Source organism: Lemur catta, chromosome 3 (assembly GCF_020740605.2).
Source record: "Lemur catta isolate mLemCat1 chromosome 3, mLemCat1.pri, whole genome shotgun sequence".
Classification (NCBI taxonomy): Eukaryota; Metazoa; Chordata; class Mammalia; order Primates; family Lemuridae; genus Lemur; species Lemur catta.
In genome coordinates this window covers 95,429,460-95,447,002 of record NC_059130.1, presented here as the reverse complement: position 1 = coordinate 95,447,002, position 17,543 = coordinate 95,429,460, and the positions used below count along the sequence as shown (strand labels likewise).

Genomic DNA, 17,543 nt, shown 5'->3' with positions numbered 1-17,543 from the left:
TTTGAGTTAATTTTGAGAGAAACATCTCATTTTTCCTTTTGGAATTATTCTGCTTAGCTAATATCAGAAACAACTTTTAACTCTGCATTGTTCTAAGGCACTGTCAAAGTTTCAAAACACTAAAATTGATAAATTTGGTGTTTTGAGATTGATGGCTTATAAGGGACACATTTTTTAGATTAATTGAGATGCTATTAATACCATAATAAGATGGGCAAGTTTTGCTAATCTCCTTTATTTATTAACTAACATACTCATAAATCACTTTTAAACCTCCTATTATGTGGCTGGGCTTTTATTACAGCACGTGGCATATGTGGATGTTATGGGCTGAATTGTGCCCCCCACCAAATTCATGAGTTGAAGCCCTAGTCCCCAGTCCCTCAGAATGTCACTGTATTTGGAGATAGGGCCATTAAGGAGGTAAGTTAAAATGAGGCTGTTAGGCTGGACCCTAACCTGACATGACTGGTGTCTTTATAAGAAGAGGTAATTGGACACACAAGGAGACCCCAGGGATGCGTGCACACAGGGGACCACATGAGGACACAGCAAGAAGGCAGACATCTGCAAGCCAGGAAGAGAGGCCTCAGAAGAAACCAGACCAGTTGACTCCTTGTTCTAGGACTTTCCAGCCTCCAGGATTGTGAGGAAATAATTTTCTGTTGTTTGAGCCACTCTGTAGTATTTTGTTATGGCAGTCCTAGCAAACTAATACAGTGAGTATTCAGTAAGCATGTGGCAAACAAGTGACAGAATGGTTATCAAGGACATAAAGACATAAAACAAAGTCTCTGCTCTCCACAAGGTTACAATTTAGTGATCTCAACACAGTTCAACCCTTGTCCTGGGTAGTTTCAGGGCACCCATGGTTAACTCCGGAACAGTCCCGTAGTCCTCACCTGCCGCTGCTGCAGTTGCTGCAGGCCATGCTGCCGTTCTTCCTCTGAATTGTAGAAGGGCATGGAAGTGCGCAGGGGAATCAGGAGCTGGCATATCTTCTCATGGATACTGCGCCAGTCAGCTTTTTGATGCACCACACCACTGATAACGAAAACATGGATTTCGTTATCTTTATCTTTGGCCTGACCTGAGAGTCTATTAATCCTCCCAGTGGTAGCCCTAGAATTTTACCAGCAAAGTAAGCCAAATGCAAACCAGGCAGGGAGCCCAAAGCCATTTCTCAGAGTCAAACCTCTTTTATTTCATGTGGTTATTTGATGGTGTAAAAACCATGTTGGGGTTGTGGAAGGGTGGTGGGAGGACATCATTTCTGTAGGTGCATGTTCACATTCCAAAGTCACACAGGGATGCTGTGGCTATTGTGCTTAGTTAATAACAATAAAGACAACTTCAACTACCTTGTTCTAAGATCATTTTTGAGATCTCTGAACACCAAAGCTGATGGATTCAAGGGTCTTTTTCTTGGATAAGGGCGAGGAATTCACACCTGATGAGGTTCTAGGAGACTCTTTATACCATGTTGCATGGCTCCAAAGAGCACCACTAGTATTGTCTTCTGTGCTCCATGGGGACCATTCACATAGAAAGCACTATGAATGCCCCCTAACCCCAGAGGTGCAGCAAGTGGTCTTGCAAGTAATTATTTAACTCTTTGAAAACAAGACAAAATTTGTTATTTCCATTTTAAAGGTAAGAAAGCATAGATGTGGAGAGATTAAGGAGTTACTCTAAGCCTGTACGCCAAAGCCAGCATATTTTTAGCCCTCCATAAAGAGGCACTGTGACAGTTTGGTTCACTGGTATTCTATTATACATGCATATTTAGTTTAGTTTCTTTGTTTGTTTTAAAGATGGGGTTTTGCTCTGTCACCCAGGCTGGAGTATAGTGGTGAAATCATAGCTCACTGTAACATTTAATCCCGGGCTCAAGCAATCCTCTCACCTCCGCCTCCCAAGTAACTAGGACTATAGGTGCATACCACCGCACCTGGCTAATTTTATTGATTGATTGATTTAAGACAGGGTCCCACTCTGTCACCAAGGCTCGAGTGCAGTGGCATCATCATAGCTCACTACAACCTCAAACTCCTAGGCTCAAATAATCCTCCTGCTTCAGCCTCCCAAATAGCTGGGACTATGGGCATGCACCACCATGCCTGGCTAATTTTTTCTATTTTTTTGGTAGAGATGGGGGTCTCGCTCTTGCTCCAGCTAGTCTTTTTTTTTTTTTTTTTTGAGACAGAGTCTCGTTCTGTTGCCCGGGCTAGAGTGCCATGGCATCAGCCTAGCTCACAGCAACCTCAAACTCCTGGGCTCAAGCAATTCTCCTGACTCAGCCTCCCGAGTAGCTGGGACTACAGGCATGTGCCACCATGCCCGGCTAATTTTTATATATATATATATATATATATATATATATATATGTGTGTGTGTGTGTGTGTGTGTATATATATGTGTGTGTGTGTATATATATGTGTGTGTATGTATGTATATATATATATATATATTAGCTGTCCAGGTCATTTATTTCTATTTTTAGTGGAGACGGGGTCTCACTCTTGCTCAGGCTGGTCTTGAACTCCTGACCTCGAGCGATCCTCCTGCCTCAGCCTCCCAGAGTGCTAGGATTACAGGCATGAGCCACCACATCTGGCCTCACTTTCTCAATAGTGTTCTCTGATTCACAAAGTTTTTAATTTTCATAGCGTCCAGCTAATTTGTTTTTTCTTTAGTTCTGTACAGAGCAAGGCCTCTGGCCCCCTAAAGATTTACTGAAAAATCACTGACATTTGGCAGATAAGTTAATAGGAGAAATGACATATAAATTTATTTAATGTGTATACATGGGAGCCTTCAGAATGAAGACCGAAAGATACAGGGGAAATTGTCTATTTTTATGTTTAGGTTCAACCAAGTATGGAAAGCCATGTAGAAATGTGGACAAAAAGGGTGTAATCTAATGCTAATAGATTGAATGGGGAAACCCAGTAAGGCCTGTCTGTCTAGATTCTTCTTGGTCTCTCTGAACACAGATTCCTTCCTTCTGGATGTGGGGCTGGACCCTCTCTGGAATGGGGGTCTTATGACCTACAGTTAAACTAGGTAGGTCAGATAATTTCTTTATGGCCAGTTTTTATACAGAATAATTTTAGCTTTTACGGCTGGCTTTTGGGAAAAGGGTTCTGGCCTTTATGACCCACCTTAGGGAAGAGGGATTCTAGTTTCTATGGCTAGCCTCAGGGAAGAATGGGACTGAGAGGCAGGAGGACAGGAGAAGGTCAGAGAAAAACTTTTGCTTCTGAGGCCTTCATTTTGGGGTTTTGTTTCTGAGCCCTATAGAGGCTTGTGCTTTTGATGTCATATCTAAGAAACTGTTGCCTAATCCAAGATCATGTGGATGTACAACTCTGTTTCCTTCTAAAAGTTTTATATTTTTAGCTCTTACATTTAGCTCTTTCTGTATAGGGTTAATTTTTGTATATGATGTAAGGTGGGGTCCAAATCCATTTTTTTTTTTTGCATGTAGATATCCCGTTATTTTGGCACCATTTGTTGAAGGGATTATTGTTTTCCCCATTAAACTGTCTTGACAGCCCTGTTGAAAATCAATTAACCATTGATGTATAGGCTTATTTCTGAACTCTCAATTCTATTCTGTTGACCTATATATCCATCCTTATGCCAGTATAACACTATGTTCGTAACTTTAGCTTTATAGGAAGTTTTGACATTGAAAAGCATGAGTCCTCTGATTTTGTTCTTTTTCAAGATTGTTTTGGCTATTGTTGGTCCTTTTGCATTTCCATGAGTTTTAGGGACAGCATGTCCATTTCTGCAAAAATGGCAGTTGGAATTTTGAGAGGGATTCCATTGCATCTGTAGATCAATTTGGGGGAATGTTGCTATCTTAATATATCAAGTCTTCTAATCTATGAGTACAGAATATCTTTCCATTTATTTAGGTCATTTTTAATTTCTTTCAACAATGCTTTGTAGTTTTCAGTCTTATACTTTTTTGGTTAAATGAACTCCTAAGAATTTTTTTTTTTTTTTGCTACTATAAAGGGAATGGCTTTCTTAATTTCAGTTTCAGATTGTTCATTGCTAGTATATAGAAAAACAACTGATTTTTGCATATTGATCTTGTACCCCACAACCTTACTGCATTCATTTACTAGCTCTAATAATATCTTTGTGGATGTCTTAGGGTTCTCTAACACAAGTATGTTAGTCAAGGTTGTCCAGAGAAACAGAAGCAATATTTATTTAGTTATAATGGGAATTGCCTCACACAATTAGGGAGGCTGGAAGTCTCACAATCTGCTGTCTGCCAGCTGGAGAAACAGGAAAGCCAGTGGTGTAATTCAGTGGAGTCTGAAGACCTGAGAATTTGGGTGGGATGTGGGAGAAGGTGCCTGTTAGTATAAGTCCCAGAGTGCAAAGAACCAGGAGCTCCAGTATCTGACAGTAGGAGAATATGGATGTACTAGCACAAGAAGAGAGAGTGAATTTGCTCTGCTTTACCTTTTTGTTCTATTTGGGGGCCCTCAGTGGACTAGATGATGCCCACCCACATTGGTGAGGGTGATTTTCTTACTTAAACAATTCAAATGCTCTTTGAACAATTGTCTGGAAATACTCATGCAGACACACTCAGAAATAATGTTTACCAGCTACCTGAGCATCCCTTAGCCCAGTCAAGTTGACACATAAAATTAACTATCACAAGGTCATGACATCTACACATAGAGGTAGTTTTATTCCTTACTTTGCAAACTGGATGCTATTTATTTCATTGTCTTGCTTAATTGTCCTGATTAGAACCTCTAGTACAATGTTGAATAGAAGTGGTGAAAGTGACATACTTGTGGCATTACTGTTCTTAGGGGGGAAGGCCTTCAGTTTTTGACCATTAAATATGATGTTAGGTATGTATTTCTCTATGGGTTTTTCAGAGATGCCCTTTATCGAGTTACCGAAGTTCCCTTCTATTCTTTGTTTAAGTGTTTTATCATAAAGATTGTTGGATTTTGTCAAATGCTTTTTCTGCTTCTGTTGAGATGATCATATGTTTTTTTTTGTCCTTTATTCTATATTACATTGATATTTATATGTTGAACTAACCTTGAATTCCTGGAATAAATCCCACTTTGTCATGACATATAATCCTTTCTATATGCTGCTGGATTTGGTTTGGTAGTATTTTGTTGAGGATTTTTGCATCTATATTCATAAGGGATAGTGGTCTGTAGTCTTCTTGCAATGTCTTTGGTTTTGCTACCAGGTTAATACTGGCCTTACAGAATGAGTTAGCAATTGTTCTCTTTTCTTCTATTTTTTTTAAAAGAGTTTGTGAATAATTGGTATTAATCCTTCTTTAAACAGCAAATTCATCTGGTCCTGGGCTTTTCTTTGTGGGAAGTTGTTTGATTACTAGATAAATCTCTTTACTTATTATAGATCCATTCAGATATTCCCCTTCTGAGGTCAGTTTTGGTAGTTTGTGTCTTTTAGGAATAAGTCCATTTCATCTAAGTTATCTAGTTTATTGGCACACAATTGCTTAGAGTTCTCTTATAATCTTTTATTTCTTCAAGGTTAGTAGTAATTCTCCCACTTTAATTTCTGATTTTAGTAATTTGAATCTTCTTTTCTTTCTTGGCCAGTCTAGCTAAAGGTTTGTCAATTTTGTTGATTTTTTTTTTTTAAGGAACAAACTTGGCTTTGTCGATTCTCTCTGTAGTTTCTCTATTCTCTATTTTGTTTATCTTTGCTTTAATCTTTAATATTTCCTTTCTTTGGCTAGCTTGTGTCTACAACCAACACAGGGCTGTGCATAAAGGAATTGATATATGTTTTAATTTACTCTTCTTTCTCTAGTTTCTTAAAATGGAATGCTAGGTTATTGATTTGAGATTTTTTTTTTTAGAGGCGGGGTCTTACTATGTTGCCCACGCTGGTCTTAAACTCCTGGCCTCAAGTGATACTCCCTCCTTAGCCTCCCGAGTAGCTGGGATTATAGGCAGGAGCCATGCCCAGTGAAATATTCTTTTTTTAATGTCTATGCTTACAACTATAAATTCATATGAGTACTAAATTCATGTAGTACCCTCTGAGTACTGCTTTACCTGCATTTAAGTTTTAATATTTTGTGTTTTCACTTTCATTAATCTCAAAGCATTTTTTCAAAAAAATTTATTTATTTCAAAATGTTAATTAAGGGGGTACAAGTGTTTTTGTTACATAGATATCTTGTATAATGCTTAAGTCAGGGCTTTTGGTGTTCCTATCATCAGAATAGTGTTAATTGTACCCAATAGGTAAGTTTTTATCCCATGCCCACCCTCCCGCCTTCCCTTCTTCTTGGTTTCTCATGTCCTTTATTTCACTTTGTGCCCATGTGTACTCATCTATTAGTGCCCACTTATTAGTGCGAACATGCAGTGTTTGGTTTTCCATTCCTACAATATTTCACTTAGGATAATGGTCTCCAGGTCACTCCATGTTGCTGCAAATGACATTATTCATTCCTTTTTATGGCTGAGTAGTACTCCATGGTATACATATACCACATTTTCTTTATCCATTCATGAACTGAAGGGCACTATCTCAAAGCATTTTCTAACTTCCCTTGTGATCTTCTTTGATCCATTGATTGTTTAAGAGTGTGTTATTTCCATATATTTATAAATTTACCAAATTTCCTTCTGTTATTGATTACTAACTTCATTCCATGTGGTTGGAGAACATACTTTATGTGATTTTAGCCCTTATCAATTTATTAAGATTTGTTTTATGGTCTGTCCTGAAGAATGTTCTACAAGCACTAGAGAAGAACACGTATTCTGCTGTTATGGAGTGGTGTTCTACAGCTATGCTAGGTCTAGCTGGGATACAGTGTGGTTCAAGTCTTATATTTCCTTGTTGATCTTCTGTCTAGTTGTTCTATTCATTACTGAAAGTGGGATATTGAAGTCTCCAACTGTTACTGAATTGTCTGTTTTCAACTTCAATTCTGTCAGTTTTTTTCTTCATGTATTTTGAAGCTCTGTTGTTAGGTGTATGCAATCAAGGTTTTTGCATTTCTATTGCCTATTACACATTTTTACTTAAATATGAGTTAACTGATACCATTTATATATATTTCAAAACAGGTAACAATAATCTAGGGGAGGGGTCAGCATAGTTTCTCTGTAAAGGACTAGACAGTGAAAATTTTAGGCTTTGAGAGTTATATGTTCTCTGTTGTAACTGCTTATCTCTGCTGTCGCAGCACAAAAGCAGTCATAGACAATATGTAGCTGTTTTCAAGCAACTTCTCTCCTTCCTTTCTTCCAGGACAAAAGAAATGCAATAAAGTATTCTCTTTACCATAGAAATGACAGAAAGCACTTAAGAAAAGTTTTTCTGGGGTAGAAAATTACTGTAAACAGATCAATAAAAGCACTTAGCCAGGATACAGAAATAGCTGAGTTCTGTGGGGAATTTATCAAGTAGGGGCTTGTTAAGTAATTGTGTGAGCAATGGAAATGTTAACTTACTTAACTGCCTAAACTTCTGCTCCACTGAGAGCCTATGACATATCTCACCTTTCTAAACAAAGTGAGCTTATTTCTACATTGTGAGTTCCCTCCCTCCTTATTCATCTGTCTCACCCCTAATGCCCAACATAGGGCCCTGCATAAAGAAGGAGCTGATGAATATGTTTTCCTTCAGGGCTCACAATGAAGTAGCTTGTGAACTAGGCAAGCTTTATTTGGCCATTATCATGTTTTATGTAAACTGAATTTGAATGTCTTTAGGCACACCTACAATTCATCAGAGAACCTATAGCTTTCTATTATTAAATATCACTTTATCATTTGTTTTCTCCTCCTGCCCAGTGAAAGCATTTAAATTTGTGCCCCATGTTAAATAAAAGCAAAAATTATGGCAAGGAAGTATTGCAAATTACAAAAAAAAAAAACCTATAGTACTGAAGTCTCTTTTACCTGTCACCAATGTTTCTATTTATAATTTCATGACATAACTATTTCTGAAATAGTAATTTCTATTACTATTTATACTATACTATACTATAGTAATTCTTAAATAGTTCCATTCCCTGGGAACATATTCACAAACCAATGTAGAATAATGTGCACATGATTACACATAGTATATAAATTAAATGTATTTAGAGAAAAATAATAGAAGAAAATTCACAAAACATCGGGTCATTAATCTCTGGGTTGTGAGATCATGGATCAATTTTCTTCTTTATTTTTTATATTTTCTAGTGTTGGGACTCAAGAAAACAATACTCCAAAATGAAGGCCTCAGAAGCAAAAGTTATTCTCTGACCTTCTCCTGCCCTCCGGTCTCTCACTCCCATTCTCCCCTGGGGCTAGACATAGAAACTAGGATCTCCATTCCCTGAGGCACCTTTGCCCCAAAGCCAGCCATAAAACCTAAAAATATTACTCTAATTTTCCCTTGACCTTTCTGTGTAAAAACTAGCTATAAAAAAATTATCTGACCTACCTTGTTTGACTGTTTATCATAAGACCCTGGTTCCAGAGAGGGTCCTGTCCCACAGGCAGAAGGAAGGAACGCATGCTCAGAGAGACCAAGAAGAATCTAGACAGACAGGCCTTGCTAGGTTTCCCCAGTTACTGTATTAGCATTAGACCACACTCTTTTGGTCCAATCATATTTCTACACAGCTGTTCTTATTTGGTTGAACCTAAACATAAAAATGGACAATTTCCCCTGTATCTTTGGGTCTTCATTATGAAGGCTCCTGTGTATACAGGTTAAATAAATTTGTATGCCTTTTCTCTAATCTGCCTTTTACGAGTTGATTTTTCAGCCAACCTTTAGACAAGTTGAAGAAAACGCAAGTTTTCTGCAATGAGCATGAATTGTACTTATAATCAGGAAAATAATTCTTTCGCAGAAAGAAACTTTCATGAATTCAAATTGACTGTCTTTCCTGTTCCTTAAATTTGGGATGATGAAAAGAATGCTTATTGCATGCCAATGTGGTCCCAGGCAGGGTACCAGATGCTGTACATTCAACCATCAAAACCTATAGAACAATTACCTCCGTTTTGCTTTATCAAAAAATCTTGAATTCTCTAGGACACAAAGGCATAAAAATCTAGAGAAAAGAGGGGGGAGAAAAGAAAAGGAGAAGAACGTAAAGATAATTAAAAGCATGTGAAAGAAGAGAGAGAAAAAAATGGAGGATGGGGCATAGAAAATAACAATCTATTCATGCATCCGTCACATATTAGTGCCAACTATTTCAAGACACTGCTGGAGACCATGGGGCATACACAGACAGGTCAGACACAGATCAAAAGATAGCACATATGACAGTCATTCTGTATACATTCAATATAATATCTGGCATTAATGGACCGTAACAACACTGAGATAACATGCTTGCCAACAATTAAAACAAAGGAGGGAAATAAAAGTCATCTGAGAGGTACAGAGTAACTACAAAATGAGTTGAGAGGAAGGAATTACTTCTGGATGAAATAGGATGAAGAGGACAGGGTTGTTTAAGGAAGAAGTGGGTACTGACACCAAGCAAAGGGTTAAATCTCTCCCCTGAGTGCCAGGCCTGTATTTCCAGCTGTTTACTGTCCATCTCTCCCAAGGTGACCTGAAGTCCTGTCAAACTGTGTCCACAGCCAAATCTGTCACTCACCACCTCCTCATCCTGTGTTCCTTGCCCAAGTTAATAGGTTTCTTATCCACTCAGAAGTTCATTTATTCAACAAATGTTCATTGAGTGTCTTGTACGTGTGGGCACTAGGTCTACTAAAAGGCACAGATGTTAAACAAGTAAATGCAGGAAAAGTTCAGGAAAAAGGCCTGGCGCGGTGGTTCACGCCTGTAATCCCAGCACTTTGGGAGGCCAAGGCAGGAGGATCCCTTGAGGCCAGGAGTTTGAGACTAGCCTGGGCAACATAGTGAGACCCTGTCTCTATAAAAATAAAAAAACAAAATACAGGAGAAGTGAAGAAAAGCAGGTATTTGTGAGAGAGAAAAGCATAAGAAGTGTGTTTAGATGGGGTTTAGGCCTCTTTCAAGAAATGACATTTAAACTGAGAACTGAAGGATGAAAGGGAGCCAAGAAGGTTTTTGATTGAAGGGGAGGTTCACAGCAGTAAGAACAGCCTGGGCAATGGAACTGAGGGAGGAAAGGGCTGAGCAAATTAGAACCTCAGTTCTCTATAACTATAAGAAGGAAAAGATGGGCTAAGTGTGGTGGAAAATGAAGGTAGAGAGGTAACCAAGGGTTTGTAGTTTCAATTGTATTCTAAAGGCAATGAAGCCACCAAAGAGGAAACAGCAATAAAAATACAGGTGCCATCCCTGCCCTTATGGGGCATGCAGCCTAGTGAGGAAAACAGACAATTAAACAACTGATTTTAGTCCATGTCCTAAGTATTAGGATAAGGGACTTACCGAGTGTTGTGACAGCACTGAGGAGGGACACCTGGGCTAGTATGAGAAAGGTATGTTCACTCTCCACTTGGAGCATTGCAGCAGCTCCCTAATCAATTATGCAGCCTTCAGTGTGTAAAATGTCAGGACCACCCCCGCCTTCCTAGCTCCTTACGCAAAAGGGAAGGTAAAGGCGTCAGGCACCTGCAAAAGACTGGCCCCACAGATCATTCGTAAGAAAATTCCTTGTTGGCTTCCCATAAACAAGGACGTATCAATTATAACTTTGGGTCAACAGGCTAACTCTAGCTCCTAAAAATAAAGTCTGTTCAATTCCACGCTAATAATGAATTACAAGTTTATCTTCCTAAGTGCAGAACAGAGACAAGATCAAACTCTTCCAACTAATGGGGACATCCTTCCTTCACTCCCCTTTTCTCTTCTAACATTCATCTTATATAAAATGTAGATTTCTTGGGCCTCAGAAAAATGCAACCATTTTGCCTCACTGCCCACCCTGCTGCTCTTTTTCTTTCTCTCTGTATGGCCTATTCCCCTTAAACACTGAAACTCCCAAATTCACCTTCAGAAAAAACAGCCACAGATTTGTCTGTGGTTTGTGTTTTTCCTGGGCATGTCCTCAACTTTGGCTTAATAAACCTGCATTGATTGAGATCTTTGCCTCAGTCTCTTATTTTGGGTTGTCAAGTGTTGACTTTCCACACTGCTGCCCATCATCTTTCCTTAACACAAATGAAAGCATGTCAGCTCAAAACCATCCATGGCTTCCCAGGGAATAAATTCCAAACTCCTTGATCTCTGATCTCATGTCACTGTCTGGCGTGAATCTTTATCTTCTTAAACTCCTACTACCTATCACAATGATTTTCAAACTTATTTTGACTAAACCCATGGGAAGAAAAAAATACATTTTATCAGTACAAACACACATATCCACATAAAACACTAAAACAAAAATTTCAAGAAACAATTCAAGTAGATTTACTTTTGATACTTTCTGTTCTATGCTTTTTTTTTTTCTTTAAATGTTGGCTGCAACTCATTCATGAACTGCTTATGGGTCCTGGCCTGCGGTTTGAAAATCACTGACTGCTACCTCCACTATTACCTTCTTCACTCAGCAAACTCTTTTCTTTCACCATTTGCCCTAGCAGTCCTGGATGCCAGGAATGTCCTACCCCTCTTCACTGTTTCCACACATAGTAAGTTCTTACTGATCTCTCAGGACACAGCTCAAAAGTTTCTTCCCCAGAGAAACCTTTCTAGGTACTGCCTCATTCACCATGCTTCCATCCTCAGAGGTCCCAGGGCTTAGCACACTCTGAGTGACTTTATTTGTCATGTAGGATGTAAAAACAGTCAGTCTGCTCTGGACTAGGTTTCTGGATGGGGGCAACCTAACTGTTTGATCTCAGGCCCAAAATAGGGTCTAATCTGAAACAAAGGTCAGGGGATATTATACCAAATACATGAAAACTGACCTCATCTTGTACTACCCTCCCTACACCCTCATCATCTTAGCTGTGCACCAGACCAACTACCCTTCTTTCTATTTCTCAAACACACCAATCTTTTCTCCCTCATAGCCTATCTGTGCCACTCTTCCTCCAGCCATTTCCAGGACCAGATACTCTTACTTTGACTTCAGATCAACAGTCTACTCTCAGGACACTGCCCAATCTCCCATCACATTTCCTTTACTTGTCTTATGATACATATCACGCTCTGAAATTATGTTGTTTTCTGTTTGTTTCTTTACTTGTCTCCTGTATTAGAATGTTAGATCTTTGAGGGAACTGATCTTCTGAACCGCCCCAGTAACTTCAGCACCTAGAATAGTGCATAACACATAGTAAACTCTCAAAAAACATCTGGTGACGATTAAGTAGAAAAGGAGACAGAGAAGGCCACAGGGGTCTCAAGCACCGGTCTTGAAGCCACTTTGAAGGGTCCTTAGCAGAGCCAGGGGCCATGGCCAACGTAGGGCACATAAACACCCAGACCCCTAACTGGGAGAGGGAGGGAGGTGCCCCAGGTGCCACGTCCCAGGGCCTACCAGTAATAAGTGACCGTGCAGGCCGCGCACACCCGCTCGGCCGGGGCTTCGCACACCTCGCAGCAGAGCCGGCGCCCCTTGGGCACCGCCAGCGGGTAGACCACGTTCATGTTGTAGTCAGCGGTGTCGGTCTCTAGGACGGTTGCCGGGCGAGGATAAGCCGAACCCTGGAGTCACGTGAGGATCACGGGGCAGCTTCTCTCCCAGTATTTTAAGGTCAGGGGGCAGGGACGTGGCTCGACTGACAAGTGGGATCTATTTCTGAGGTTAAAAAAAAAAAAAAATGCAGCACAAAACGCACAAGTCCGCTAAGATTAAATGGCCAGGCGGCTTCACTCCAATGGAATCCATGCACACACAAGAGGGTCTGTACGGCGGCCGGTGAGGGTCAAATATGGCCGGTTCTTTACCAAGGCTAAGAAAGTAACGTGAGGGAAATGTGATCCTTCCGGATGTCCACCCAGCCGAGAAATCCCCACAGCGCAGTGTCATCTTCGTTGAGCTCTGGGGCAGAACTACCACGCACTTCCAGACCCAGCAAGATCCAGACCTAGTGCCAAAACTAACGCAGCGACCCGCCCCGCCACCACTGCGGCGCGCGGACCAGGTACGGGGAAAGGGGCGTGGCGCCGGCGGCCTGGAGCGTGCGCAGGCGCAGCGGCGCTGATGGCGGAAATGGACCTGGTTGCCGAGTTCCCCCAGCCTGCCGGTGCCGCGGACTGGGCTGAGGTTATGGCTAGCTTTGCCGCCAGGCTGGGCGCGCAGGGCCGGCGGGTGGTGTTGGTCACGTCAGGCGGCACCAAGGTCCCACTGGAAGCGCGGCCAGTGCGCTTTCTGGACAACTTCAGCAGCGGGCGGCGAGGTGCAACCTCGGCCGAGGCCTTCCTGGCCGCCGGCTATGGGGTGCTGTTCTTGTACCGCGCTCGCTCCTCTTTCCCCTTTGCCCACCGCTTCCCACCCCAGACCTGGCTGTCGGCTCTGCGGCCTTCCGGCCCAGCCCATTCGGGCTTGCTGAGCCTTGAGGCCGAGGAGAATGCACTCCCGGGCTTCGCTGCGGCTCTGCGGAACTACCAAGAGGCTGCGGCTGCCGGCACCTTCATGGCGGTAGAGTTCACCACTTTGGCGGACTATTTGCATTTGTTGCACTCTGCGGCCCAGGCGCTCAATCCGCTAGGTGAGTGCCCTAGGAGTACATCGGTTACCTGGAGGCAGAGCCTTTCTCCCCAGCTACTTATTCCCATACTTCTTGCTTACCCCACGGGTCTCACAGCTGGGAAACCCGACTTGAAAATGAGCTGATCCCATTCCCCTCCCAGATTTGTTGCACCTTGTCCTTCTCTTTGCAGGCTCTACTGCGATGTTTTACCTGGCTGCGGCCGTGTCAGATTTCTATGTTCCTGTTTCTGAAATGCCTGAACACAAGATCCAGTCATCTGGGAGCCTACTGCAGGTGATGGGCGCTTCTCTTCCAGAGATCTGATCCCCTGTAATCAATCTTGGGTTAATTTTCTCTTGATCTGGAGATGGCCTTTCTGCATCTGTATGCGCTAGGCTCTGGGGATACAGAGATGAATAAGACACCGACCTCCCTCATGGACCTCACAATCTAGTGAGGGAGCTGGACACAAACATAATTACAATACAGAGTGATAAATGCTCTAGTGGAGGTACGTACAAAGTGCAGTCAGATCATGGGGCGACTGAATCTTGGGGGAGTCAATGAAGGCTTCCTGGAGGAGATGACTTGGACTGGGTTTTAAAAAATGAGCAGAGGGTATACCAAAGTGGGGAAGGTCATTCTAGGTGGAGTGTGCAGTTGAAGTTGGGAAATGGGAGTGGGCTGTGAACCGAAGTGTTCTGGTAAGGCTGGAGAGCAGACTGAAGATGGCTTTCTTCATAGAAGACTTTGCATTACTTTTTAAGGGGCTTGAGCTTTATCTTGTGGAGCCAAGGGACACATAACTAGTAGAGAGAAAGTTTTTGTTTGAGAAGAACATTCTGATATCACTATAAAAGGTGAAGTAGAGGGACGGAAAGAGTGGAGTGGGTAGACTCGTTGGGGGTTATTGTTTAAGAAAGAGATATGGGGAGAGTAATGGTGTAATTGAGATCTGGCTTCTTGGAACCTGAGAGAGTTTTTAGTCACTTATTGGGTGATAGAGTTTAAATAGAAGAAACTATTTGTGAGGCCTTGGTAGAATAGTTCTTTTGTTCATTTCGTCAACAAATATTTATTGAGTACCTACTATATGCCAGGCACTACTGTAGGACCTGGAGGTGGAATCAGTGAAAAGAAACATACCATGCCCTTTTATTGCTTCCTCTTGAGGGGAGACAATAAATGAATCAAATACATACTACATGTGGTAATGATAAACGCTAAAGAGAAAAAGTATAAATTGGTATATGATCCCTATCACACTTTGTAACAGCTTTTTAAGGGGAAATCCTGATGATTAGTGATTTCACACTTCTTAAACTCTGGAATCTTTAGTTTATCTCATATTTTTTAGTTCTTTTTTTTTTAATTTTTAATTTTTTTATATGAGACAGAGTCTCACTCTGTCGCCCTATGTAGAGTGCAGTGGTGTCATCGTAGCTCACTGCAGCCTCAAACTCCTGGGCTCAAGCAATCCTCCTGCCTCAGCCTCCTGAGTAGGTGGGACTACAGACATAGTGCCACAACACCCAGCTAATTTTTCTATTTTTGGTAGAGACAGGGTCTCGCTTTTGCTTAGGCTGGTGTAGAACTCCTGAGCTCAAACAATCCTCCCACCTCAGCCTAGGAGAGTGCTAGGATTACAGGTGTGAGCCATGGTGCCTGGCCTAGTTCTATCTTGAAAGTAACAAAAACAACTCAACATTTCCGTTAGAAGGAATGAGAATGAAGTAATAGGAATTTTGATGAAGTGAAAATAAAATCATTTCAGTTTCCTCAGTGCTGAGTTGTATTACAAGTGACAATTTTTAAATGGAATCTAATAGCCATTTTACCAATGCAAGAAGTATTTTAGGCTGAGAGGTTTAAAATCCCAACTTTATTTGGGCTTCTGCCAAAGTAACATTTGCATGAACAGATTATTTGTGTTTCTTTTTTTGAGGGTTTGGTTGAAAAAATAAAGGGGGATGCTTGAGGAAATGTAATATTGTTCTATAGAATTCTCTTAATGGTGGTGAGGGTGGCAGAGCAGGGCTGATACAGAAGTCATGGATTGCCCCAGAATATGTATGAAGCCTTGAATTTAGGCATCATTATGAACCCTATAGAGACAAGGCTTTTTAAACTAAGCATTTAATTGAAAAGTTTGACAATGATAAATCCCACTGAAGTATAATTTAAGTTTACTTTCCATAGTTTCCCATGACATTGACCTGGTAGGTAGTGACCATTGTTTGCTTATTAAGCTTTTCTTTTTCCAATACAGATAACGATGAAGATGGTGCCAAAAATGCTTTCTCCTTTGGTTAAAGATTGGGCTCCCAAAGCATTTATAATTTCCTTTAAGTTGGAGACTGACCCCTCCATCGTAATTAATCGTGCTCGGAACGCTTTGGAAATTTATCAACATCAAGTGGTGGTGGCTAATATCCTTGAGTCACGACAGTCCTGTGTGGTTATTGTAACCAAAGACTCAGAAACCAAGTTATTGCTATCAGAGGAAGAAGTAGGAAAAGGCATAGAGATAGAAGAGAAGATAGTGGATAATCTTCGATCTCGACACACAGCCTTTATATGTGAAAAAAACTGAAATGAAGTAAAAGCCTTATAGGGTCAAATATTATTTAGGGCTCTTACAGATGGTGAGAACTATAATAAATCCTTTGCTTTCATAAGGACAGAGAAAATGAAGGAAAGGGAAAAAGTGATGTACAGGCAAATATAGTTTGGTATTTTGTCTTTTAATGACCAAACCACCTGACACACTCACCTGAATGTCATCTTGAGTTTGAAATTGAACACTAGGGCTGTTTCTCACCTTTAACAAAAGAGCTTATTGGGAATTATATATTCCTCAAAATATAAATCCTTTGCTTTCATACGGACAGAGAAAATGAAGGAAAGGGAAAAAGTGATGTGCAGGCAAATATAGTTTGGTATTTTGTCTTTTAATGACCAAACCACCTGACACACTCACCTGAATGTCATCTTGATTTTGAAATTGAACACTAGGGCTGTTTCTCACCCTTAACAAAAGAGCTTATTGGGAATTATATATTCCTCAAAATCTACTTGGGGGCCTGAATTTGAGCCTTCTTCATACTACAAAAAGAGGATTATGGATGCATGAGTGGTCATGCTTTGAAGATCAAATATTTGTTGAGTGCCTACTATATGCCAGCTCCTATGCTGAGCTATGAGGATTAAAACAATGAATAAACATGTCTTGTTTGGGAAATGGATGTATAAACAAATACAATAAAGTGTGTGCCCAAAAGCTGCCACAATGGAAAGGATGTTGTTTTTTTTGGAAATTTATCAAAGACAGGAGTAGGAGAGAAGAACACCTCCCTGAAGATACATTGTGGAAAGGTGAGCTTCCTACTACGTTTACTTTTGGGTTCTTTTTCTAGATTCACTCCATATTTGAGTAACAATTTATCTTTCAAATGTTTTAGGACTGCTCTTCAGATAAACTTAACATGGCTTTCCACCTGGGACCAGGCAGGAGACATTTGGTGACCTCTGTCCTGAGGGAGGCATTATAGTGTGGCAAAGAGTATGGGCTTTGGAGTCAACTTAGCCATCTGTGGCACCTATTAGCTTTATGAATTTAGGTTATGTGACTTCATCTCAGTTTCCTCATCTATAAAATGGGGGTAATAAATCTCTTTGCAAATTAATGCCATTCATTGTGAGGATTAAATAAAACAGTAAACATAACAGTATTAGTGTGGTGCCTGGCATGTAATTCACACTCAGTGAATGTTTGTAGTTGTTTTTCTCACTTAGCAAGGCCCTGCTATGTCAGTGCCCTGCTTGATCTTAGAATCTTTGAGAAACTTTCAAAGCTCCTCTAACCATCCTGAGTTTTGGGTTGGGAGTGCACAGTAAATACTG

At 40.8% G+C, this 17,543-nt stretch overlaps 2 protein-coding genes across 3 annotated transcripts in view; one reads left to right on the top strand and one right to left on the bottom strand.

Annotated features, from left to right (window-relative positions):
* The window catches only part of ZMYND12 (zinc finger MYND-type containing 12), a 28,435-nt gene extending 15,351 nt beyond the window's left edge, over positions 1-13,084 (bottom strand). The window contains exons 1-2 of one of the 2 annotated variants that reach the window (XM_045545718.1): positions 12,485-13,084; positions 903-1,044 (exon numbers count right to left, since the gene is read on the bottom strand). In XM_045545718.1, the coding sequence (XP_045401674.1) occupies positions 903-1,044; positions 12,485-12,594 (252 nt within the window). In that variant the 5' untranslated portion in view covers positions 12,595-13,084. The remainder of the gene's footprint in view (positions 1-902; positions 1,045-12,484) is intronic. The other variant, XM_045545719.1, reaches the window with a different exon arrangement.
* A 27-nt stretch (positions 13,085-13,111) lies between these two features.
* On the top strand, positions 13,112-16,927 carry PPCS (phosphopantothenoylcysteine synthetase). The gene is made up of 3 exons (XM_045545717.1): positions 13,112-13,658; positions 13,831-13,934; positions 15,910-16,927. The coding sequence occupies exons 1-3, from the start codon at positions 13,151-13,153 to the stop codon at positions 16,231-16,233; spliced, it is 936 nt and encodes a 311-aa protein (XP_045401673.1). The 5' UTR covers positions 13,112-13,150; the 3' UTR covers positions 16,234-16,927.
* The last annotated feature ends 616 nt before the right edge of the window (positions 16,928-17,543 follow it).

Bases quoted from the DNA above. Each gene is read 5' to 3' on its own strand.
- PPCS (XM_045545717.1), top strand. From the start codon at position 13,151: ATGGCGGAAATGGACCTGGTTGCCGAGTTCCCCCAGCCTGCCGGTGCC. The intron at 13,659-13,830 runs GTGAGTGCCCTA...TTCTCTTTGCAG, and splicing joins CCAGGCGCTCAATCCGCTAG to GCTCTACTGCGATGTTTTAC. The intron at 13,935-15,909 runs GTGATGGGCGCT...TTTCCAATACAG, and splicing joins CATCTGGGAGCCTACTGCAG to ATAACGATGAAGATGGTGCC.